The sequence below is a fragment of the Pimephales promelas genome, chromosome 3 (assembly GCF_988280905.1).
Source record: "Pimephales promelas chromosome 3, fPimPro1.hap1.1, whole genome shotgun sequence".
Classification (NCBI taxonomy): Eukaryota; Metazoa; Chordata; class Actinopteri; order Cypriniformes; family Leuciscidae; genus Pimephales; species Pimephales promelas.
In genome coordinates, this window is record NC_142771.1 from 14,089,854 (window position 1) to 14,117,076 (window position 27,223).

The 27,223-nt window shown below is 36.9% G+C and overlaps 1 protein-coding gene across 4 annotated transcripts; it reads right to left on the reverse strand.

The window, feature by feature from the left end:
* Positions 1-25,773, reverse strand: cdc42ep4a (CDC42 effector protein 4a). 4 transcript variants are annotated; one of them, XM_039687508.2, is made up of 2 exons: positions 25,567-25,773; positions 1-4,052 (listed from the first exon to the last, which is right to left on the reverse strand). In XM_039687508.2, the coding sequence occupies exon 2, from the start codon at positions 3,867-3,869 to the stop codon at positions 2,862-2,864; it is 1,008 nt and encodes a 335-aa protein (XP_039543442.2). In that variant the 5' UTR covers positions 3,870-4,052; positions 25,567-25,773; the 3' UTR covers positions 1-2,861. The 4 variants fall into 4 exon arrangements, with proteins under 4 accessions (XP_039543442.2, XP_039543444.2, XP_039543443.2 ...); XM_039687510.2 differs by lacking the exon at positions 25,567-25,773 and adding an exon at positions 5,041-5,305; XM_039687509.2 differs by lacking the exon at positions 25,567-25,773 and adding an exon at positions 5,035-5,305.
* Between the last annotated feature and the right edge of the window lie 1,450 nt (positions 25,774-27,223).

The following is a 27,223-nucleotide window of genomic DNA, read 5'->3' on the forward strand; positions in this document are numbered from 1 at the left end:
TTTGTGGACAACTTTTTATTTTATTTAAAAATATAGCGGTTATAGCCTTTTGAAAAGGCTGGCAAGCATGAATATATACATAATCAACATAGAAATTGTAGCAAACAGCACAATTATCACATAGAAATAGGAAAAGACGAAGATAAGCCTCGCTAAATCCACCTCGCACACAGCCACGCAGTTTCAGATATACGCAAACAGACTTCTCTCTTTGCTTACGTTTTTATCTCCCCAAATTTAAATTTGACCGCTAGCACAAGATTATGCAAATAAATCTCCAATTGCTAACCTCATGTTTTTTTTCTCTCCCTGAGGTTCATCATGAAGCAAATTGGGTAAATTCTTGTTTAGCATTTCTGTCCACAGTAATCAAACTAAGATGGATTATTTGGCCCATATCTGAAATTGTAGATTAAGGCAAAGCCTAATTCATTCACCATGTTAAATGATACTCAAAAGTCAGGCTTACTAGGCAGTACATGCTAGATTAGATTTGGCACTTTTCTATTTAAGGCTGACATGACCCCAAGTGTGAACCAGTTGAGGATTCCCTGTAAATCTCATTTTACTGTAGTCCCAATGTTGAAGACTTCACAGTGCCTGATTTTTTTATTCAGAGACAGTAAGCTTGGAGAATACTGCAGTTAATTCACTTTAGTTATAAAGGCATCGGTTCAGTTTATTCATGGTCATATGCAGAAGACCTATATGTACATAATGAAAATGTCTAAATATGCAAACAGAATCAATGAATTTTAGTGTGTATTGTATCTGTGTATTAACAGTGTATTAAATCGCCCCTGTGAATTTCCTACGGAGCAATACCAGTGCCAGTACCAGTAATTTGCTAAAGTGAGTTAACACAATTAATACAGATGACACTTTCATGTTTACTAGAAGACATGACTCAACACAACTGACTTAGTTTAGCCTTGACAGCACATATTGTTTAACCTATGGTTTAATGTTTCAATGACAGCAACCCAAAAAAAAAAAAAAAAAGAATCCAGCAATAAACAGCGATAGTTCCCCTCACACGCCATGAAGAGCAGGAAGGAAGTGGTAAGATATGCAAGATACTGAGCAAACAACTACTATGCAAAACATGTAGAGACTGAAAAAACGATCTGATGAAGGGACACCTGTAGCCATTCTTCCCAAATGTGGACTATAATCATTCTGTGGGGGATGAAGAGGATCTCAAACATCTGCCACCTTCAAATGATCTCCATTTGAGGTCAGGCGGTTTTGTAATCCGCTTCACAGGGACATTTCCTGAGCTTCTGAACCACAGTAGCTCTCAAAATGACGCCCTATTACGGGATGGATGACTGAATTTTATGCAATCAAGAGATAAATTATTTGTATGGCTTTGACAACCCCAAGCATGTGTATGGTAAAACAGAACTCAGCATTTTGGATCATCTCGTAAGAGCTCCCTCCACACACAATGCTACTTTTCTGCCAATGGCAGAGTGCTGATGTTCACTTTGAAAATATACAGTACCTTAATGCACATGGCCACAGAACAAATTGGACTAGTCACTTTAATACACTAGTGCTCCAAATCAAAATGAGCATTATCTTTAGGCACCAAGTCATGCGCAGGGTTCCCCAATTTTTTGACCAATGAATTTGCATTAAGTTCTAGTCGCACATTAGCTTGGATGCCAGCCCGAACTCCGCCCACAACATTTTTTGGTCAGGAAGTTCGGTCTGGACTCGATCCATTGAGGAGTAATTATGATCAGGCAAAAAACGTTCGGGCTAATCAAATTGCCAGGGCGGGCTTTATACGATGATGGACAGGTGATATTCAGGGACGTAATCATCACGTTATCAAAGAGCGCTTAACTGATTTCCCTCAGAGATGACTGCAGCTGGAGAATTGAGATGTATAGATTCCGCTGTCGCGTCTGTTGTAAAATAAATCGACAGCGCATTAATTTTAATAGACAAACAGAAAACTGCAATCAAGGCATTTGTTGATCGGAAAGATATTTTTGCCGTCCTTCCTACATGATTCGGCAAGACTGTAACTTGGCGAATGGTCGCTAAGAAGATGGGACGTAATGAAAAGCCTGTGGTCGTTGTGGTTTCTCCTTTGGTCGCACTCATGGAGGACCAAGTAAATGAAGCAACACTCGTTATTTTACTTCTAAAAAAAGTAAGTTCTGTTGACAACTGTGATATGCAAAGTAGTTGACTTACTGCATTGCTCTGATTGGTTGTAGATCTACCGACAATCCAATTGAGTGCAGAGTTTTTTTTTTTCCTGGTTCGGTTAAGACCAGACGCAGACTCATATTCTGACCAGAATATGAGCATGACAAAGTCAGGCTAGTCGCACATGATTACCGGATGAGAATTTTGAAACAAATTTTTTGTAGAGATTGCAAACACAAAGAAATTCATGACCTTTCAATGCCTGAAAATAACCATTTAAAAAAGAATCCCTGACATTTCCAGTTTACGACTCTGGGAACCCTGCATGGGACAAATGGAAGAATGGCTTAAAACGGCATTTGCTTGATAAAAGTTTTGGTCACGTATGTATTCCTGGATGCCTTTCCTTCAACAGAGCTATCAGTAGAACTTGTAGCAGGTCCCTTTTGGACTGATATTCGGTCTGAATATAAATGCATCCAGCTGTTTATCTTAGCATGGGTCAGTAGTGTTACAGATGGCTTTGGTGTCTGAGCTAAAACAGTCTCCTCAACTTATCTCTACATGGACACAGGAACCTGAGGCATCTGTCCAGCTTTGACGTGTTTATGTCTTTGCATTTCTCCTCAATACACAATGCCAAACTCTGGATATTTATCGATCCATCCCCAGAAGGGTTTACTGATTGTAGGATTTCATACTCGGATCTCATCATCCTCATCTTCCATGAAGGAGGAGAAGGCTGGTTCATTGTCTGGATTGCAGGTGTTGTCGGTAATGCAAATATCTTCCTCGTAAGGCTCACTGGTTGTTTTCTCCTCCATGGCGGCTGAACCGGAGCTGGAATTGGAGCAGCTGTCGAGGTGATGCAGATGTTTGTGGTGTGGTTCTGGGGTGCTGGTGCCTTCGCTCTGGATCTCCAAGTCGACAGAGCTGGGAGCCCTCATGGGACCCTCATCGTGAGCAACTAAGCCCTCTGGATCCTCTTCTTTCACAGCAACCTCCCTCACTTCCTCATCCATATCCCCTTCTCCCTGGTTGCAGAGCAGAGGAGAAGCATGTCCCTCACTGCTCTTGCCTTCCTCAAACCCCTGATCATCGTCTTCCTTCTCCATGACCCCCAGGATTTCCCCCAGCATCGAGGGGCCAAGGTCAACATGGAATGACATCACAGATTCAGCCTTCTTCATTCCTCCCCCGTTGTAGGATGGATAAGGGCGCAGGTCCGTCAACACACCGAAGTGCTTCTCATGGAGCTCCAGGTCCAATGCGTTAGCAGAGGCCCCATTGGAGGGGCTGGATGTCAAGCTCTTAAGCTCCCTACTGTCAATATCGTGTTCATCCTCATTGTTCAGAAAGGGCAAGGACATGGCATTCTTCACAAAGGTAGGTGACCCACTAGGAGGAAGGAGGGTATTGTCTTGCTGGTCTACTCTGTTGACGGACTGAGACCGCTTGCTGCTCCGGAAGGTACGAGACAGCAATCCCGGTTTTGGAGAGCGAGGATAGGTGTGTCCCTCTTGGGATGGCTCTCCGGATCGAGTGCTGAGGAAAGAGGTGTCCCCGAAAGCTTCCCCACTGCGCCCGACATGCATGGTGTGCCGAAAGTCACCCAACGGAGCGCTGATCATCTCTGTCGTAAGATCCATACGAGAGCGCCGTTTGGTCTGAGACCCCGCTACTAGCTGCTTTAAGATAGGCATCTTGGTTTGTACAACTCACAAATCCAGTCCCAGAATTGCGTTCGACTGGTGGTGATGTGGTTTCACAAGTCAGCGTTTTTCTTTTAAAGAGTCCTAAAAGGTTCCTGGTTAAACCAGATTCTGCTCAGGCCGACTCTGTCCAGTCTTGATGGCTGCCACTTCATCTGTCAGACAGGAGATAATCTGTAATTGGGAACAAACAAGATTAAAATTAAATGTCAGTCATAGTTAACTGGAGATGACATCTTGACTCGAAGCAAAACCACTGTGCAAAGCTAAGAAGTGGAGTTAATTATAACTCAGTGTTGTTTGACTTTCTGGGTGCAAGATCAATATGGTCAGAAGAAATTGGAAGTCCAGGCAGAACACAGGCAGTTTCAGGATGTTTTATCAATGCGTCCGGCCAGAATACCAGCCGAAGCTGCGGTGTCATTATTTTCCCTGCGCTAGTCTGCAGAAGTGCTTTTGGCATTCAAATGAGGTAAGGGTCAGGATTCTTGCGGTCGGGCAGGCAGACTTTCAATCATTAATAAGATAAGCAGAGACTGCTGAGAGAACTTAGGAGAGAGTTTAACCACTTGGTGAAATACTTACAGTGTCAATAGTAATATCCTTATAGGGTGGACATGCAACAAACCATATTTTACCACACAATAATCAAAAAGAAAAACATTTATTTATAGATAATACAGCATATTTCTGGAATTATTATGATTTAAATTTTTTAAAAAGCACATTTCCCTCTCTAAAATTCTCACTTTGGTAAATAAATTATTGTACAATACACAAGTACAAGGACAACATCACAGATAGAGACCAGCTGCCAGTGATACTAGTAGAATGCAATATCTCATCAAACACCATTGTTCTGCTGTACAGATAAGACCGAAAGGACTCTCTGTCAAGTGACAATGACTTCCTGTGTAATTAGCCATGAGTGGCAGAAACAGAGGAACATGGTTAGCCATGACCCTATTGATGGCTCGGACTCGAAGGTAACAATACGCGACTCTAAAATTTACCTCTATGCTCTGAACTAAGTAGCTCACCAGGGACAACCACAATTAAGCACAAACAGAAGCAAGTACAAACCTCCAACTCAAAACACCACAACACGTTCTGACGCTCTTAAACAAACCTCACTTTGAATGAATAAAATGCTTACCCTCACCGGAGAGTCCTGTGGCATAATTCCCAGGTCGGTAAATTAACACTAACGGCGAGAGACCGGCCAAATGCTTGGCAGGCAACAAGTTTTTCCTGTCACTGATCTGCTGTAATATTCATGAAGTCCTTGCTTTGAAAACAAACAGCAGCAAGAGTAAAATACTCTGAGGTGCCCAACCAACTCATGACCTCTTTCTGGCTCAGTCTTCCTCTACCAGCTTTGTCTGCACTTCCTGATAATGTCCTTACCTGCCTGTGTCTCTATAGCAACACCCCTCTGCACACAGATGTTAGTGTTTCCTGTCAGCATGCTTTTTTTTTTTCTGGCACCAACCAAAATGTTTATTTCACTCTATACAGTTCACTGATTAAAATGCATCTTCTGCATAAATGGCTAAATTAAAATCCTAAAATAACCACTTATGTGAATTATGCAGAAAATCATTGACTATAGAATTATAACTCTCGTTGGTATTAAAGATGAATTATACAGCAAATAAAAGAACCACTGAATATCTGAACTCACTGTTTAAATAACAGATAATGAGCCTTTTCTATTGTGTCTTCTGTTAGAGATGGACTGAATACAGGCAGCCAGCACCTCCCTGAAGGCAAGAGAGAGTAAGGATGAGACTCAGCCAATCAGTGATGGCGTCCTGCGGCTCTCCGCCACACACACACACACACACACACACACACACACACACACACACACACACCTGTTTCCATGACTTCATTTCATGATGATGAGCCCACCTGAAAACAAAGGAAACCCTTGCACAGCCTCCAAAATGATTTGAGTAAGCTAGAGTAGTACAAAAGCTATCGCAGAAATACAAATTAAATGAGTGAATAAAGCATGTAAATCATAAAAATATACTCTTATGAAAAAAAAAAAAACATAAAATGTATAGATTTATCATACACAAACACCATTCAGAAGTTTGATGTTGAAAGAAGTCTCTTCTGCTCACCAAGGCTCCAGTACATTCATTTGGTCATACATAAAAATAGAATGAAAAATATATTTTTCTAAGATAATATACTGTCAAATATATTTTATTCATGTAATTCAAAGCTGAATTTTCAGCATCATTACTCCAGTCTTCAGTGTGACTTCAGTGTGAATCATTCTAATATGATTTGATGCTCAAGAGGCAACAGTTGTGCTGCTAAAAATATTAGATGAACATAAAAAGGTCAAAAGTTTTTTGTAACAGTTTCAAATTATTTACTGTATTTTCGTGATATTTTACTGTATCCTTGTTGAATAAAAAAATATTAGTAATAAAGAAGTCTTACTGACCCTAGTATAAGGACGAGATCAGTTTCTGTCAGGACCACTATTGTCAAATACGATTGACAATTAGCATACAGTTAGGATTGGTGGTATGGTTCTGTTCTGGGCAAGAACTCCCTGCGCATCTATGTAGCCGAGCATTACTCTTAGGGTAAACAGAACTGAACCAACATGAAAGTATTGCAGATATCATTAATTCATCTTAATGTATAACATTAGAGAATTTTAGTCTGTTTCGGCGGGAATCCTGGAATTAGCTCCTGAGAAATGTGATAGCTATTGATAATACTGGCAAGCTTATATGTATAGCTAGCTACAGTAATAGACCCAGATAGCAAACTGACATTGAATCAACGTGGAAACGACGTCTCTCATGACATTGAAACAACGTTGATTTGCTCATCGATTTAACGTTGAACCAACGTCAGACGCGGCATTCTTCAAAGCTAAATGAAATCGAAAATTGGTTTGCTTTCATAACGTTGAAACAACGCGTTGATTTCAAGTTGATTTTCCGTTAGTTTTGAAAGAATGACGCATCTGACGTTGGTTCAACGTTAATTCGATGAGCAAAACAATGTCAGATCAACGTTGTTTCGATGTCATATTTCCACGTTGATTCAATGTCAGTTTGCTATCTGGGGAGGTCGTATTCCTATAGGTAGAGCTGATGCGAGTTCACTAAAGTGACCTGCCAGAACTGACGCTACGCTTCGCTTCATTTTTAGTTATATTGATCAGAACAAAAATTTTACATAATTACCTGACATAACGTTTGTTTTCTGATCCGAATACATAAGTACAGGTAAATGTGTGCTAGTTAGTAAGTTAACACTTACCACTTGCGCGTCAGTTCAGACCACTGCCATGCAACTGGTTAACGCCTGCTTAAAGTTGCAGTTTTATGCAGTCAGACACTTTTTTTTTTTTTTTGCGCCACAAATTATTTTGCATTAAACATAATGATTATCATTTCCCAAAAGGAGAGGGAACGGTTTTTTCCCCACTAATTTGAAAATCCCCAAAAAAGAATTTTCCGAATTGTATTAATAGAAAAGTGGAAGTGTAATAATTACACAAACAAATTACTTCTCGTAAAAATGGCACAAAAAGAAGCTCAAAGAGAGGACAGCAAGCAATCAATATGCAAAATTATTCACCCAAATTACAATGCAGAACAACAGTTCACAGCATTCTGGACAATGACAGCAGTGTTTATATGACGTGTTTCTACTGGGTGGCAAGAGCTGGAAGAAAAACAAGCAGTAGATGAAAAATGTAAAGCACCAAATCCCTTAGACACACAGTTCCGTTGCATTTCTGTCCTGTCCCACATACAGTACACCAAGGGCCCCAAACATAGTCTTCGCAAGTATGTGAACACACTCTCCTAGCCAAGCAAACTCCATTTTGTGCATTATTAGGTTACAACTCTATTGCCACCTTGAGCATTGAACGTTTTTATTACAACAGTTGTAAAAATTTACATTACGCACTGGCCAACTTGGTCTGCATTCGTTTCTGGTACAGTCATTCTATACTGACACACTGCAATCTGTATCTAAATCTATCGAATTAATTTTGAGCCAATAAAAATGAACGTAACTTTTCAAGAAACGAATGAAAATATAAATTGAAACTGAATAAAATATCTTTGAAACTGAAAAAGAATGAACCGCAAGCAATTTTTTTGACTTTGTTTTTAACACACTACATGTTTTGCTAACTATTCCTCATATTTCGTTTACTGATCTACACTTACAAATGCGTTTCCAGACTTCTCATTTACGCTTCTGAAGTTTTCGTTTACACTCCCTGATTTTGCGTTCGCTGTTCTGACACAAATCTCTCGTGGGGGCGGGGCTAGTAGCAGTGTATTCTCATTGGCTACTGAGCTTTTGATTGACAGCTTCTTGACCTGGAAGTGAAGACGTCAGTGAGTGTTGTGTTTACACGTTTAAATGTGAGCGTCTGTAAGCGCAGCTTTCTATTTCATTCAGGTGATATTAAGTTTATTTCTATATTTATTTACTGCTACACTATATTGTTGATATGATTTCTTATAGAAGGAATACAGACAAATGATATAATTTGTCATCGTCGATATCAGAATACTGGATAGCATAGGCTACTCGTGGCAAGTCTGATTGTTTTTATTTTTTTTAATTAATACTAAACTAATACTAATTATAATACAGTTCTTGCTTTTTCAGGTGGAGAGGCATATTAGAGCTCATGATTAGAGCCCATAAAATTATACAGCAGTGTTTTCTTGATTTAATTTGTAAGTTTTTAGCCCAATCATTACATGTCTTGTTTATCTAACGTTACATACGGTTACAGTCTTCGATTAGATCATATTTGCTTCAATTAGATCATATTTCCCCTCTGCCACCCCAAACAACATTGTGCTAGAGTACTGTACAGTATCTGTATTGTAGCCTAGAGTACAAAATGTACTGTATCAGACAATGACCGATGCCATTTGGACCAGAGGCCTGTCAATCACTGCCCGGTTCAACTTTGGCAATGTAAAGCCAATTGCTGATTAATTTGTGATGCAGAGTTTTTAAAAGAAGAGAGACAGGACTTGACCATTTTCCACATCTCTATTCATAATATGTAAACACTCATTTGTTTTGAAGTATAACCCTGGGCGCAATATTTATTCTGCAAAAGGCAACAAAATGCTTTTTCTGTATCCATATTTGAGTAATAATTATGTTAAAAAAAACAACATTTTGGAGAAAAATTTTGAATTTTTAATAGTCTTTAATAATTTATATATATATATATATATATATATATATATATATATATATATATATATATAATTATGACTGAAAAAATCCAGCAACTGGGAGTAGATGCTACACAGCCATGGATAAATGTTTATTGGGCTATAGAGCCATCTACTGGTTACACAATAGTATTACAGATGATAAATGGTGTGTGAGTCAGGTAAACATTTAGTACTGTAAAATCCCTTAAAACATTTATATAATTTGTTTGAAATAATTATTTTAAGTCTGCAAATGGTTACTGCATGTGGGAGTTCAAAGCAGTTTGTATTGTTAGATTATAATATATTTCCTTTCTCATTTTCCAGGGATTTGAGCCACTTTTCCATAAACAAAATTCTGATGCTGACACAGAGGATGGAGTGATAATACCAGAGATCAGCTGTCTCCATCAGACAATAATGTTACTTTGTTCAGACATATCACCTTTGAATGACTGGGATCCTTATCTTCAGACACCTGTTGTATTTTATTTTAATATGATAAAATAGCAAATATTTTAATTTCTTTGGAGCTCTAGATTAAAACAATCACAGTACACAAGAGGTTGCAGTTTATTCTTATTAGTCTCTGCTGATCATGGATTTGCATATCAACAGCATATGAATGGGATAGTTCATCCAAAAATAAAGTGATCACTTATTTTACTCACCCTCATGCTGTCCCAGATGCATTTTACTTTCTTTCTACATATAAATACGAATTAAGATTTTAAGGAAAGTAATCCATCTCTGCAAGTCCTAAAGATGCTTTAAAAACCACACACAGTGACCGTGATGTCCATGTGACCTCAGTGGATGAATCAATACCTTCTGAAGTGAAACAATAGGATAAGAAAATACTAATAATGTAAACTGTTTTAACTATTAAAAATAACTTCCGACCAACTGCCATACATGGGTACAATCCACTTGTGTTATGTGGACTCACATAGATGTATTATTTCATTAAAAATCTTTGTGATTATACATTTTATTATCTATATTATGAGAATACTGTGCATTACAGTATGCAGTTAATGTTTTGTGGATTCTGGTCTTTCCTGTCATAACTGCATCCAAGACTTTCACTTTGATACTTGTGTATATGCTGTAGTGACAATAAAGAATGAATACATTTATTAGATTTTTTATTTAAATTCATTTAACTGATTTTATAAGTCATAATGGAACCTGTTGATGATTGTTCAAATACATTTACCATTTTAAATGTGAGAAAATAATATTAACAAAATGAAATAAATAAAATGATCAGCATGATTAAAAAAATACCAACAAAAATATTCTTTGTGTGAAATATGTAATGAAATGCCCTTTGAGGTCTGTATCATCTGACAGCAACCCACGATTGTAATTTTCATATAGTTTAAATTCCTCTTATTTAAGTGATCATACATGATCATTTGATGGTGTAAATGCATATGGTAACAATGAGAAATTTGATGGCCATGGTTGCCAAACTTGATTACCTGGTTGAAGTGAAACTTTTTTGACTGCTGAATATATCACACACGTATACTAGTAGGCTATTCTCTTGTAATAGCACAACCTATTCAGAGCCTAACATGCAAACGAATCATCAAGAATAAACAAATATTCTCCTAAAACATTGGACACAATATTTTAAGTAGTCACATACAGTGGGCGTACTTTGATGTACAATTACAGCTGAATAGACTGATCTCTTGTGAACCTAAAAGCTTCTGTTGACAAAGTAATCGCAGCAGAAGGTAAATACAGATAAAATTAAAAAACAAACATAACTTAATATCCCTAAAATTAAATAGAAAGCTGCGCTTACAGACGCTCACATCCACACGTGTAAACACAACTCTGACGTCTTCACTTCCAGGTCAAGAAGCTGTCAATCAAAAGCTCAGTAGCCAATGAGAATACACTGCTACTAGCCCCGCCCCCACGAGAGATTTGTGTCAGAACAGCGAACGCAAAATCAGGGAGTGTAAACGAAAACTTCAGAAACGTAAATGAAAACTCTGGAAGCGCATTTGTAAGTGTAGATCAGTAAACGAAATATGAGGAATAGTTAGCAAAACATGTAGTGTGTTAAAAACAAAGTCAAAAAATTGCTTGCGGTTCATTCTTTTTCAGTTTCAAAGATATTTTATTCAGTTTCAATTTATATTTTCATTCGTTTCTTGAAAAGTTACGTTCATTTTTATTGGCTCAATATTAATTCCATATAAATCCCTCTTAAAAGTGCCCCACTATTAGCGCATATTGCGGGAAAGGCTAACAACCTTTGGTTAATAGTGGTCCATGTGCATCTCTGTACCAGTTTATCAAGCATGCGCTTCTGGTAAGATGGAGCTTTATTTATAGACGTGCAAATATGAAGACCAGGGAGCATGGGAAGGCAGCGTGGGAAACAACAGGCCCCTGAAGGGGTGAGTGACTTTCCAAATACCCTTTCACAACATCTATGATAGCAACACAGTTTGTAGGGAGCAGTTGGGACTTCTTCTGTACAGACTAAACACAACTCCCTCGCTCCCACTACCCACTCCTCCTTTTCTACATCCCTGCGACCCTATACATACTAATCTTTGACCCCCATGTGAGTTTAAGAGGTTTAGCAAATCTCATAGAAAAACATACACACACACAATGCATTTTAAGGGGGGCTACAAATCCTGATTTTGAAATCATAATAAAGAGAAGTGCTGAATCTGAAAACTTTTTCATCCACGTTAAATGGGTGAACTTAAGTGTGTATTTCTGCCCCAGCAGCAAAACAGAAATGCAAAAATAATTGTCTACAAGCGATTTATAGTATTAGTGATGGAATATTATATTGTATTATCGGTTTGTGCAGATAAAGTAGGATCATGTGCAGATAAAGTAGGTACATAACGTAACATAACATAACATAAAGTAGGGTCGTACATAACTTAACGTAACAAAGTAAGGTCGTACGTAACAACGCAACAAAGTAGGGTTGTACGCAACAACGCCGAATAACGCAGTGTAACGTAATATAGTAGGGTTGTATGTAACATAACGTAACAAAGTAGGGTCGTACATAACGTAACATAACGTAGTGTAACGTAACATACTGTAGTAGGGTTGTACGCAACGACATAACGTAACAAAGTAGGGTTGTAAGTAACATAACGTAACAATGTAACATAATGTAACGTAACGTAGCATAACATAACATAGTAGGGTTGTATGTAACAACATAACGTAACAAAGTAGAGTCGTGCATAACGTAACAACGTAGTGTAACGTAACATAGTAGGTTTGTACGTAACAAAGTAGGGTTGTACATAACATAGTGTAACGTAACATAGTAGGGTTTTACGTAACATAAAATAAAGTAACAAATTAGGGTCGTACATAACGTAACATAACATAACGTAACAATGTAAAGTAACGTAGCGTAACATAACATAGTAGGGTTGTACGCAACAACATAGCGTAACAAAGTAGAGTCGTGCATAATGTAACAACGTAGTGTAACGTAACATAGTAGGTTTGTACGCAACAACATAACATAACAAAGTAGGGTTGTACATAACATAGTGTAACGTAACATAGTAGGGTTTTACGTAACATAAAATAAAGTAACAAATAAGGGTCGTGCATAACGTAACATAACATAACGTAACAATGTAAAGTAACGTAGCGTAACATAACATAGTAGGGTTGTACGTAACAACATAACGTGACAAATTAGAGTCGTGCATAACGTAACAACGTAGTGTAACGTAACATAGTAGGTTTGTACGTAACAACATAACATAACAAAGTAGGGTTGTACATAACATAGTGTATCGTAACATAGTAGGGTTTTACGTAACATAAAATAAAGTAACAAAGTAGGGTCGTGCATAACGTAACGTAACGCACACTGCCCAGCCCCCAAAAAGTTGCTGTTTTGATTTAAAGGTTCTCTGAGCAATCCTGGGTGTTGACGTTCGGAATATTTTCAAACAAATCGGAGGCTAGCTAGACCCTCCTTCCTCCACATCTCATCTCCTCCCCCTCCCTTCCGTGCTTCTTGAAGTAATTGTGAACGTGCATTTCTAGCTAATTATATCCTTGTGTGGGTTTGGCGAACATAAGCGTCAATTTAGAAGAAAAAAACAATTTAACGTTACCCACCTGTCCAGCAAAAACAGAGCAACCTGAATGTCGGACTGGAAGCCCTTCTGCCGCCGGAGTTCTCGCCATCGTTCAAAAGCTTTGCTACCGATGTCAATTCGGAACTTCGCACGTTCTTTATCCGACTCATTCTTCTTTTTAATTTGTTCTTCAGAACGACGTCTCTTTGGTCGTGTGTCGGCCATTTTTCAAACTTCCCTCTGATGCTTCGCTCTCCTTCACACACACCCCCTTCATGTGCACGCGCACTAACCCCCCAGACCCACCCTCAAATACTTCTTGCCAGTGATTGGCTGGAACACTGTTTGTTAGGTTTCGTGGTCAGGGTGAGACATGATTGTTTTTGTTGCCGTTTTTGGAGCCTGTGGTGTCTACAGAGACCGCGTTTTTTTACAGTGTGTTTAGGGGACAGGCAGCTAGCCGATAGTGAGGAGACGTTTGATGTATGTGACAAAAAATGTTTTGGCCCCACATCGCTTAGAGAACCTTTAAGGCAAATGGTTAAGCGCCTATGACTGGATTATTATTCCAGTGATTAGATTTCTAGCATTATATATATATATCGCGTGATATCAGGTCTCGCGATGTAACAAATTGCTTTATGGCAAGAAAGATCTGCTAAAATGAACATCAAACAGAAATAACCCGGCACCGTATACATGTTGTGTTCGAGGCGCATACAATACAGACTGCTGACAGTTCAACAGGGCGCAGCTCTTAAAGGGGCCACACCTTATTTCCACTCGTTACAGCTTTCATCCTACTGAACAGGTACCAGTATACAGGGGGAGGGGGAATCAGGCCGTGAACAGAGACATCTTTACGTGAGTGCTGTTTACGACAGTACAAGTACTCCACAGCGACTCTAGGGGTCACAGTTTGACAAAAACGGAAATCCTGCATAGTGTGGCTTTAAGAAATGAAAAGCTACACACTCCATCAATTATTGTTAGAAGAACTGTTGCCAAACAAATAACACCCTGGGCATCAGACCACCTTTAGTGGTGCAGAGATGACACATGACTTGAAGTGCATGAGACACCTTTAAACATGAAGACCGGGTTAACTGGTCTCATTTAATGACGACGTTAAGACACTGAAACTTGCCGTTTAAGGCTAAACCACTGGCATGTCACATGCACTTCAAGTCGGCTTTGGTCCCCGCAGTGGACGAACAGTAAGCTCGCTCTTTCTGAACAAGAGTCTCTCTGTGAATCAAACAAAAGTGCTGAGTGCATCCTAGCACTCAGACAGTGAATGATCTGCTGTTGATCTGTGGGAGTTTTTCTTTGCCTGTCTGAGCAGGCGCCTCAGTAGCTTTTATTATACGACTCAACCATAAATAATTTATGTGTTCTGCTCAATACCAGAGTCCTAAAATCATCAAAAAGAAAGACTAGAGCTGAAGCAGAAAAAGACGCCTGGCTTTAATTCAATTATACTGTTAAAATGCTGCATCTTGAAAGAGTCCTTTCCTTTTGACTTACCTTGCTGTAGCAAACTGAATTACCTGAAAGCCACGGAGTTCATAAATTATTGAGTGAATAGATTTCTAGAACAAAGTAATGATTCCTTCTAGACATAAATCTGCCAGCAGCAGTGTGATGTGATGAGGTGTTTGCACCAGCTGGGACAGATCCGTCTGACTAGGTCCATTAGGAGCCGGTGACCCATATGGAGGTCCCCATGACCTCATGGCCGCACAGACAGAGACCCATATGGTACAATTCAACTTACATTACAACAGATCTTCAAACAGCAGGGCACAACAAGACTGGTAAAGAAACGGATGGTAACACTTATTTTCAGGTGTCCTTGTAACACTTACTATAAGGTTAGGGTTCATTTTAGTTGGTTGCTTGCAATTATGCAAATGTAGCGTTATTACTATAGTAAGTACATGTGTAACGTGTGAGAAAGACAAGTAATAAATGCCTTTTTGGAGAACAATATAAAAATCAAGATTGTGGTTGGTTGTTATTAGCCATTTCCATCCACCTATTTAATGTACATTTTGAGATTTTATAAAATGCTGGATGGAAATGCCAAGATGAGCATAAATTCCAATGCGTATAAAAAACGCATGCGCTCAATAGAGGTGGATCCATTTTTTATCTGATTGGAAGACATGAACAATCTAGATGGAAACACATTTACTGAATAAATCCCTTGATACGCAACAAAGAAAAAAACATAGGCTGTGATTGGATAACTGGACTAACCAGCGGACCAATCACATCGTGGCCTCTCAACGGTTGGTTTGATCGTTCTGAAATGCCTGAGACAGAGTCTGTCATCAGAAAGATTCGGTTTAATTCCCTCCCAGAAGCGTCACACACGATTGTGTTCACAAACAACAGCATCCAAATAAAAGATATTTCAGTGTTTATTGCATTTTGTTTATGCAAAGTCATTTATGCTGGAGAAAAAAAAGAGACAGTTTCTTCCTCGATTGCAGCAACGTCCAGTCTTATCAGATATTTCACGCCATTTTTTTCTCTCAGGAAGTGACGATTTTGTTCTCTTAAACACGAGATGGAAACATTGCTTCATTCACAAATGTTTTAAGTGATTTTACAATTTTGTGCTTGAAATTTTCAAGTTTGAATGGAAACATAGCTTTTGTTCCCTACCATTACATTTTGTGTTGTTAAATGAAAAAAAATAATATAAGACACAAATATAAAAATGAAACTAACTGGCAACTAACTGAAATAATCTAATAAATTTGAAGTACTAAAACTACCAAAATTAAAACAAAAATAAAGCTAAATAGAAATATATATATATATATATGAAGAGTTCAAATGCAAAAGCCTCTAAATGCCATTTGAAATTTTCTTCTTGAATGATGATTTTTATAAAACTTGTAAATTCAGTAATTTCACTTAAATAACAATTAATAGGTAATTATCATTGCCATTTAAGTGAAATCACTGAACTTAAATATACAAGCTTGATAAAAAATGAAATGAAAATTTCAAATGGCACTTAGAGGCTTTTGCATCTGAACTCTTCATATATATATATATATATAACAAATGATAAAAGCCCATAAAATTACTAAAACGCTAATTAAAATATACAAAAAAAGTAAACAAAGCCAAATAGGATAAAATCATCTATCAAAGCAAAAAGTAAAAACCCACTTGTCAAAAACAATTTACGCTTACTTTAAAGCAATATAACATTTAAGTGGACAAAGAATAAACAGAACTAATTTGGTGCTGTTCTAGTGGCCTGTGATGTGAACAAACCTTTAAAGAGAGTGTAAAAAAAAAAGCAACATCTCTTTTTATAGCAGCACGACCCCGAATGTTAATGTAATTATCAACCACTCGTGAAACATCTTACATCTGCTTACCAGAAATAGGCGAAATATTTGATTTGGAGAGCTGACACTGACCAGAGCCGATTCAATTACCCATAATGCACCCCCCTCTATGGCAGAGTGACTAAGCACCAACAGCATCTTCCCTGCCCATTTGTCCTCACAGATGCTGATAACCCTAAAAAAATGAATCACGGCAGCTCTGAAAAGCCAGCTAATCAAGAACTGCTGCTCAAACGGACCTCAGATAATGCTAAGCCTGCTATTCTTTGTGGAAGTTGCAAGCAGAAACAATGAGGGGATGGAGTAAATATTATTCACTTGAGATAAGATAATCTTCACACCATGGTTCATCGTTAACCTCTCTTCCTCCTGTCACACCTCCCAGGTGTCGTTTGCATTTGCTCACAAAGGCGACTGAACGTGGCACACCTCTCATACAGAGAAGAGTAAGCATGACAATAGACAGAAGGATGGGTCTTTCAAACAGATTCAAGCAGCTGTTATTCTGGGGTGTCAATATCTCCATTGCTTTGTGGTGATTTAGATGGAGCAACTAAAAATGGTGTCTCACCTTTCATTATGAATGTGGCCCAGTCAGAATTAAAGATGGCAGTTGTAGTTATATATCATGATTGTGACTGGGGGAAAACAGCAAGACTTCAGCACAGAACTCGACTGAATGTCTTTCTGCCGGAGGAAATGGGTACAATGATTTAACCATACAAGATTTTGTCTGGGCTTTGAGAACGAGGGCAGTTGTCACTCTATTTATGAAGTTTTACTGGTTGTAAATACTGTACGACTCAAACATATTTAACATTTAATTATGAAAAAATATGTAATGAACCACTCAAAATGATAAATCAAATGAATTTGCAAAATATGCAACATTTTATTAAAGCATCATGTTAAAAAAATTTTAAAATAATTCAATCCTATGCTTTTTTTTAGTTTAGGTTTTTTAGTTATTATTTAATTTTTTATTTAAATATTGAAATTAGTTATATATTTAATATATGTTCTCTATAATTAAAATATGTTCATTAAAAATATAAAAATGTATTTAAAAAAAATAGAATAAACAAGATAAATATAAGATAAATACAAAATATAAAATTAAAAATATAAATACTATACACAGTATATATATATATATATATATATATATATATGCGTGTGTGTGTGTGTGTGTGTTTATTATATTTATAATGTCTTAATATTATTTATATTATATTTCTTAATATATATTTTCATTTTATTCATATTTATTTGTTTTAATGGTTCATTTTATATATATATATATATATATATATATATATATATATTTATTTATTTTTTTTAACTTACATTTTTACTTACATTACTTTTTACATTTAACATTATTTTTTACATTTTACATTATTTCTTTACATTTCCTGTACTTATTTTTAGATTTATTTATATTTTCATTCTACAATATTTTTTTTTATGGGCGTTGTTTTTGAGTAAAGAAAGAACAATACAGCCATGTACAGGATTATTCACACAGTAAAAATGTTGGCCCAAAAACACACAAATCCATTGTTATTGGCGGGAATAATCACGTCAGCACATCTATATTCATTCTTCCACAGCAAAATATTTTCAAAGCTGCATATTTACAGAGAGGACAATCCACTTTTCCCAAAACACTGGTGATGTCGACGCCAGACAGAGGACAGTGAGACAAACACATGGCTAACACGACAACTGACTGTAAGAACTGTATCTTCATGAAGCCGCCTGCCTGCCATGTACTACTCACTCACACAGGAAGTGACCAGCAGCTTGTAAAGAGACAACCACAGTTTCTTTCATATTTATGTGCAGTTTGTGGGTGGGTTTATATATAAAAATAAAAACAATACCACGACAACAGACCATGGGGGGGGGGAAAGAATTCAAATAGTGATGCGTCAGTCTCCAACAATGAAAACATTTCTCTACTGATTATTTCACAAACAAAAAAGCTGAATATATACAGTAGTTATGGTTTATAGATCACGGATGTATATTGTATATGCCAAGTGTCTCGGAGTATCGTTCAAAAATTTCAAAAAAAATTTGACAGCAAATCAGAATAAATCCTGCTTTAAAGATTGTAACTCCACAAGCTCATAATAAACAGAACTTTATTGTCCAGGGGCCCGTTTCAATAAGGAGGTTCAACCAACTCTGAGTTAAAGCTTGAACTCAGAGTTGACTTACCCTGAGATGGGAAACTCTGAGTTTTCGGTTACAGAACAGCTGAAATGAGTTAGTTCAATCAACTCTGAGTTGACCGACTCTGAGTTAAGCGCTTGCACCACAACTATAAAAAGCCATTATCAATGGAGCACAGATATTATGAGTCACCATGGCAACAGCGCCAGACAAAAAGAGGTGTTTTTAATTACCAAGTAATCTAAATATTGTAATTTAATTAAAGGGATTACTCTTAATTCTTCTGTAATTTAAAATAAAATATGATGCAATTACATTAAATAGGCTACTACATAAACCAATTAAGTATAAAACAATAGTGGATTTAACATACATTTTTAAAAGGTATATTTTTTATGTAACCTTCTCCCTCTACACACTTTGATCAATTCAAGAATAATTCATGCAATTGTATATTGTGAATTTGAAAGAATTAAAACTTACTGTTATTCAACCTAAAGTAGGCTACTATTACTTTGATAAAATTTTACCTAAGTTAAAGTAAAAATACCAGTCTAAAAATTCACTCAAGTAAAAAGTAGTTAATTTAAAACATGAGTAAAAGTTGCTGAGTAACTTGTGGGGGTGGGGTGGGGGACTCCCCCATGTGGGGAGAGTTGAGAAACATCTCAGAAAATATCACGGTTTATGGTATTAAACAATTATTAAATATATAAACTGCATTCTTAAATTACGGTTATTATTATCATCAGTTAAAATGACAGTTAAATAAATTAAACATTTGTTCAATAAAACATATCAACTAACTTCAATAATTGATTATGAATAAGATTAACATCTTATTTTTTATCATTAATAACTTATTAAATTATGTTTGAAAAATAAGTGAGTTCTATTAAATGTTTTTTATTCCAATTTTTTTAATGATTTAATAGAAATATATTATCAAAAACGGTGGTAATCAAATAAAAGTTTAGCAAACGTTTTAAATCCTTTTATTTTTTGGCAAAGTGCTACAAAACAGATTTAGTCAATTAAACCATGGACAAACAATATTTATTCCTTAAAGAATGTGTAAATACATTTTAGTATTATTGTTGGTGTTTAACAGCACTTCCTCTTTAAAAAAGGGGAGGAGACCGCAAGAAACTCTGAGTTTACTGAAGAAAACCTGCTCCCGACCAGGTTAGGTTCACGGAGTAAGTTACCATGGTAACTGACTCTGAGTATAAGTTACCTCTCTTTCAGAAATGGGCTTGACTTACTCTGCTGTCTCAGGTTTAACTTACCTCCCTTTCTGAAACGGAAAACCCAGAGTTTCCCTCATTTCAGGGTTAACATACTCAGAGTTTTCACTTAACCTCCTTTCTGAAACAGGCCCCAGGACACAAATATGGTATTGTTATAGTATTTTTGGCGTGAACAGGCGTGATCTTAAATCGACACTCACTATACTAAAAGTACTTTGTTAAACTTTAGGACTCGAGACTAAAACAATGCATGAATATTGACTTAACCAATAAACAGCCTTTAAAAGCAGTACGTTAAAGGGATAGTTCACTTTGAAATACATTTTTGATGTTTTAGCTTACCTCAAGGGCTTCCAAGTCAGGATGTAGTTGTCTTTGTTTCTGCAGTAGTTTCAATTTTTATATTATTAGGTCAAACCGTTCTTGTCGGTCAGTCATATAATGGAGGTCTATGGTCACCACCTCAAAGAGCATGCACAGAGAAGTCCAAATTAAACATGATGACGCGTAAATGTAAGTACACATTGATGGCCTAAGACACGAAACGAACGAACAGTATTTATATCGTTTGATTTGGACTTCTCTGTGCATGCTCTTTGAGGTGGTGACCATAGACCTGCATTATATGACTGACAGACAAGAACGGTTTGACCTAAAAATATCAAAATTGAAACTACTGCGGAAACAAAGACATACCAAAAATTTGAACTATCCCTTTAAGTCTGGATTGTGAAGTGAAATACGGTTTATTCCTGGTGCAACAACACAGACAGAATGATGTCAGTTAAGATCGAGTTTGTAAACTGGGGTTTTTGGATAGGAAGGGCAGAGTTTCCACTCCCTCCCATCTCAACAAAATCCACTCCCTGCCCTTCCGCAGGAGCATAAACACAACACAAACCTAAACCCCATCACACTAAACAAGCAAACAGCACAGCAGGCCTCCCTAAACGTGACTGTTATTGCTGCTCAAGTGATGTTTACGACGGACTTCATGTATTAGACCATGGTTCCAACGGTTTCCGTACCGATTTCATTTTAAGGAGAGAACCTTTATTTCGAAGAGTGCAGCACCCCTCGATGTAATGAGTCTATTCCACCCAAAGGCATGTGTGAACATTACAACCACTTTCATCCTCGCCTGGTGTGATGTGACCGCAGGGTCAAGAAACAGCAACAGATATCTTTAAAAACACACGGTCTACAGTCATAAAAAACAGTGAATGGATCCATGAAGGTGTCGTTTTAAATAGCTGAGATGCCGTGTTGACACTGTTTTTTTTTTTTTGTTTTTTTTTTTTGCTTTTGTGTTGACGTGTTATGGAAAAAAAAGACAAAGCCAGACATAGACATTACTTCCAGTGAAAGTTGCATTGTGTAACAACAAAGAAATTGTGTATAACTAGCTACCTAATGCACCTTTCTCTGCATCAAATATTCTGCTATTGAATAAAATAAAAACAGTGTTACAAAAGGTTTTCTAAGTGATCTCTTATTGGTCCATGTCTCTAAAGAGGACAGAGCCGACAAGGGAGCCTCAAGAACTTTAAATGTATTTCTCATACTAAAAATCCGTCTTTCGGTTTGGTACACACGTTCACCAAATTAATATGGTGTTGTTTTAACGACTGCACGTGCGAAACGTCATTTCAAACTCTGATTTCCCCCTCTAGGATGGGAAATAAATACACTTTGTTGCAAACTTATCTGAAAAATAAGGAAGGACAGAGCTGCTGCCAGATAAGTGCATGATCCAAATTGCCTTATACATGAGAAGTGCTTTATATATTAAGCACATCAAACTAAATAAATCATAAACCTACATGGCTTGTCCTACCATAAGCATGTATTGTTTAATGTGTTTGTGATGCATTTTCCTTACCGTTACTTGGCTATAATTGCTTCAAATCCACAAGCATTTCTATTTTGCATAAAGGATTTTGCCTTCAATGATCCAATTCAACCATATTCAACCAATCACAAATGACTGGAAAAACCCATGTAATTTATTTGGTTAAAAACAGCGAGAAGAAACTTTAGCTCTTTAAACTTATGGAATCCTTAACACAGGATTTGAGGTATTATATATATATATATATATGGTGAAGGATAAGTGACAAAGTAAAGATTCATATTAGGGACAATTAGTAAAAGTAATACTGAAGCTTGCCCTATGCCACTAATTAAACAGTAAGTGCAATATTGTGAGAGGTTACATATGAGAGGTTACATTGTGAGATGTGCAATATTATTGTGGTATCCTGCCCACTGTATCATGTCAAATAAATCTCATGTGATATGTCCATCTGCAATTGGTTCCATCAAGCATACTATTTCTACCTAATTTTATTCCTGTGTTAGCATCTGTATTTGAATGATTTCATGCAACATGCCGGCTCTTTTAGGCATTTTTCACTTGACATTGCTTTGACTGCCCTGTTCTGGTTGGGGGGGGGGGGATACAGTATATGTGGAATTTCCTGGAAAAGGCTGGACACACATTGAGCCACACAGACATACAGAACAGTGGAGGTCGAGGACATGCTCACACACAGCAGAGAACAGAGCATACAGAGAAACAGAACACATGCTCAAAAAGGACATTAGTCCACAAAAAAATAGGGGTTTGTTAAAGGGTTAGTTCACCCAAAAACAAAAATTCTGTCAGTATTTACTCACCCTCATGTTGTTCCAAACCTCTATGTGTTTATTTGTTCTGCTGAACACAAAGGAAGATATTTGGAAGAATGTTTTAATCAAACAGATCTCATTCCCCTTTGACTACCATAGTATGTATTTTTTCCTATGGTAGTCAATGGGGAATGAGATCTGTTTGATTTTCATTTTTGGGTGAACTAACCCTTTAAGAAAGAAAATCTAAAATGATTTTTAAAGTTACTTTTCATACTTCCTGAGTTACAGGAATGCAAACGTGAGGGGGGGAAAAACACGCAAATTGCTTTTTCCAATTTTGGACCCGTCACCACTTTTGACCTCTCACCATTGGCATATATGGAACAGGGATTGCTTAAATCAATAACTTTTACTAATAGATCTTTCTATAGTCAGTAATTTGGCTCCAAATCTTAGATGAAAATTGTCAACAAACCATAGCTGGGGAAGTTTCCAAAACTGACACAGAATGATCCATTAGGTTTTTAAAAATATAATCACTAAAAGTATGCGAAACAATGAGCTGAAGATGTGCATGCGGTTAAACCCACTTAGGCTGACAAAAGTCACAATATGCAAGTGCAAATGAGAAAGTGACTTCCAGACGCAAATACACACACTGCTAATTCTTATAAGAATGGCGGTGAAAATGATGCATCTTTCTCCTTAACGTTTTTGTAAATGAGGAAGAGATCTTCTCAACAGCACAATGTTGAGAAGCATCAAATATTATGATCGTAGACTAAGTATACTGTACATCTGCTTTCTGGCGGTCTGTTTACTGTGGGGAAGTGATGAATGAGAAAATGGGAAACCCATTAACCCGAGTACCAGGATGACCAGCAGGTGCTGTACTTCTGTGACTAAACAAACACAAGGACCGTTTATCGACTGGTGGACACACGTGTGTAAACAGACCTTCAGATGCACTTGAGAGTGTTGCTCCATACCCCATCGCCAAAGTCAAACATGAATTAATACGGTGATTAGGCTCCTTAAAATAATTTAAACAGTTGAAAGATGACTATGAGATCTCATTCAGTAGCACAGAAAGATTTCTGAATTTTGCTTTCATTTATACATTTATCAATTGTAAAAAACTGAATGTCAAATGATCAAAATGGCATCTTTAAACAAATGATTCTAGTGCTTTTCTCTGTACTGACTTTTAAGCTTTTAAACAATTTATTGTTTAAATAGACACACAAAGTACTCGCTATAAGAAAAATATACACATATTGAGTGTACTTCATGACATTAACTATTAACATGATGCATAAGGGGTTGTTTACACCACACAACATGTTTCTTTACATAGTGACATCGCCAACTACTGGCCAGGCATGAATAATACAGTCGTTTTTGTGGATCCGTGTGAACAGGGATCTTTTTTCACAACGTTGTCGTCTATATGCAGTTTTAGTGCATCAAGTGCATAGGCAACATCCAAAATAAAAGTTAGCTTTTTCATAATATGCGTTTGTGTAGTACCGTGTATAATGCTTTTGTATATTTAAATACATACACATGCATGTATATTTAAGAAAAATGTGCTGAAATCTAAAATATTCATATATAGTACAAATATAGCCTATACACGTGCAAAATATGTCTTAAATATTTACATGTGTGTATTTATATATACAAAATAATTAGGCTATAAACAGTAGGCCTACACACACACAAATGTTGTAAACAAACTTTTATTTTTGAATGTTGCCCATGCACTAATATATATATATATATATATATATATATATATACACGTCTATATTAGTGCATGGGCAACATTCAAAAATAATAGTTTGTTTACAACATTTTTGTGTGTAGGCCTACTGTTTATAGCCTAATTATTTTGTGTGTGTGTGTGTGTGTGTGTGTGTATATATATATATATATATATATATATATATATATTCATCATCCTTTCGCACATAGTGTTTTAAACCATAGCTTAATCTTATAATTTAAGACATCTGTATTGTAATGTGGGTCAGGACAAGTGCATCCATGGCTATGGTGCCCACGGCAAATCTTTTTGCACTGGATCTCCCTTTGTGTCAGACACAGACCTCACACTGGCAGTGTCTCAGTTCTGTTTCTAAACCTGCATTCAATTCACAACAAATAAATGTTATGTGTTGCACACGCTGTCCACCAATTAGCCTAGATACTACACCGGTCCGGCATCATACCAGTCATGCACATGTTATCATCACAGTGACTGAGAAGCGACTTGCAACACGCGTTGCTCAAACAACGTATTGATATAGCAAATTTGAGCTCAAATTTGTACGTGCAAAATCAATAAAAGCGCTTGAGAGTTCACGCACGAGCACATAAAGAACAATGATCCAGCTGACCATGCGCAGCAGTGATGATGATGATGATGATGAATCCTCAGAGAAATAAACAATGAATAGACAGAAAGCGCTTCTATCAGCGGGAAGGATATATTTTTATGCAAATGCATGGAGACGTGTAACCGCTTAATTATAATTTTGACAGAACCATGAATTCCAAAAATGAAACAGCTTTCGAGAGACCCTCCCTTATTCGGCCATGGCTTTGAAGACTGATGGGTCTCGTGTTAGTAGGCTATTAGTGCAGACTAATGAATAGCTTTCCTCAGCAAATTAAAAAAAAAAAAAAAAAAAAAAACGTTGACCAAATTCAGTACCACTTAATAAATAAAGGCAATATTGGGTTGTTATTAGAACTTCGCTAAATGTAATGTCTGTCTTCCACTCTCCTTATGACCAAATTCAGTACCACTTAATAAATAAAGGCAATATTGGGTTGTTATTAGAACTTCGCTAAATGTAATGTCTGTCTTCCACTCTCCTTAAAATAGGGTTAAAACTTACTGTGTTTGATGCTGTGCTCCATACACAGTGCAGCTTACGATTTCATCCAGAGGGTGGTTTGCTGTATGAGCTAAATATGTCCTCGTGCTCCTGTCTGTTGTTTATTAATAGGTAATATATGTATCTCTCAGTTGTGACAATACACACAAGCTCTGAGTCCACAGGCAGCCACCCGCATCCTTCCTGTGTCAAGCTCTGTGAACGCATCTCTCTGAGCAATAATTCATTCGACTCCGCCCTTCTTTGCACAGACACGCCCGCTATTAAAATTAGACACGCCCCCATACACGCTGCTCTTAAAGACACAGCACAATTAATGCATCTGGAGTGGTGACTTGCTGTTTGTCACAAAATTCGGTGAACTTCAGGAAACCTCAAGAACACGTCCGGGTTTATTTCAAACTAAGATCAAAGAAAGAAATGCGATATTAAACGCCTTTTTTATTATTTACGTGTAGGCTAAATTACTCTCCTCTTTGATCTGAGTACAAAATGAAATACAATAATGAATCAAATGAAAACCAAAATCAAGAATTTATTTAACGTTGGTGAAATGCGCACAATCTGGATATGTTTACATGAGTATCACCCTATTATTAAACTGGAATGTTGCTAACATTTTATTTATATATTTATTTTTGTACAGACTGCTCTTTAGTAAAGCTATCAAAGATAAACATCCTGCAAAGGGCTGAATTGATTTTTAACAACTAATCCCAAAATTGTATTGTGTGTAAAAAGGGTGTTACTGTGCCTGCCCTCCCTGTGGCCCTCCTTTTGTCTTTGGATGTCTTTTTGAAAAGCAGTTAACTTGATAGGGATCTTGTTGGGAACAATTGTTAGTCACTGCCATTGAAGGACTTAGTCAGTACCGCAGGGTTTAACTGCTGTTTGTGTATTCACATAAATCAATTTGCAAAAGGCCATTATGTGTTATTTGCACCTCTGACATGCTCCTAAAGAGGAGTATCCTCTTGCAGTTCAAGGCCCTTGGCACTATGTGTACAAAAGAAAGGCATGTTTGAACAGTGAGATCACTATCTGCACCCAACAGTCAAACACTATGGTCATTTCAGTATTTTATTTATTTTTTTATGTAAAGATGACCCTGTACAACCAGAACCATAAGTGACATGGGATTTTTAGTAGTAGCAGTGTTGGGGAAAGTTACGTTTAAAGGTTATGTGTTTCAATATCGCATTACTCCCTAAAAAGTAACTAATTAGTTACTTTTGTGGAAAGTAATGTTACATTACTCTTTTGTGTTACTTTTCTCACGTCTGGGCTTGCTTGTTTGATTTTATTGCACACTTAAAACAGACTCCGCCTTCTCATTCGCAACTTTATTTTGCCAGTTCTGTTTTTTTTTTTTTTTTTTTTTTTTTTACGAAGCAACACATCTTCACACGTATATCACTTCACTTGTCTCGAGCTCTCCACAAAAACAGTCTAATAGGAAAACAAATATCCTATAAGTATTACTTATTTGAAAAAGTAACTTGGATGTTGTGGTAAATTTGAAACTAATGCATTACTTTGGTTACTTGAAAAAGGAATCTGATTAGATAACTCAAGTTAATACATTACCCTAAACACTGCTCAGTAGACTATATAATAAAAGATGCAGCCATCCACATATTAAATGATGTGAATGGGG

Excerpts from the sequence above, each read along its gene's own strand:
- cdc42ep4a (XM_039687508.2), bottom strand. The coding sequence starts at position 3,869 with ATGCCTATCTTAAAGCAGCTAGTAGCGGGGTCTCAGACCAAACGGCGC.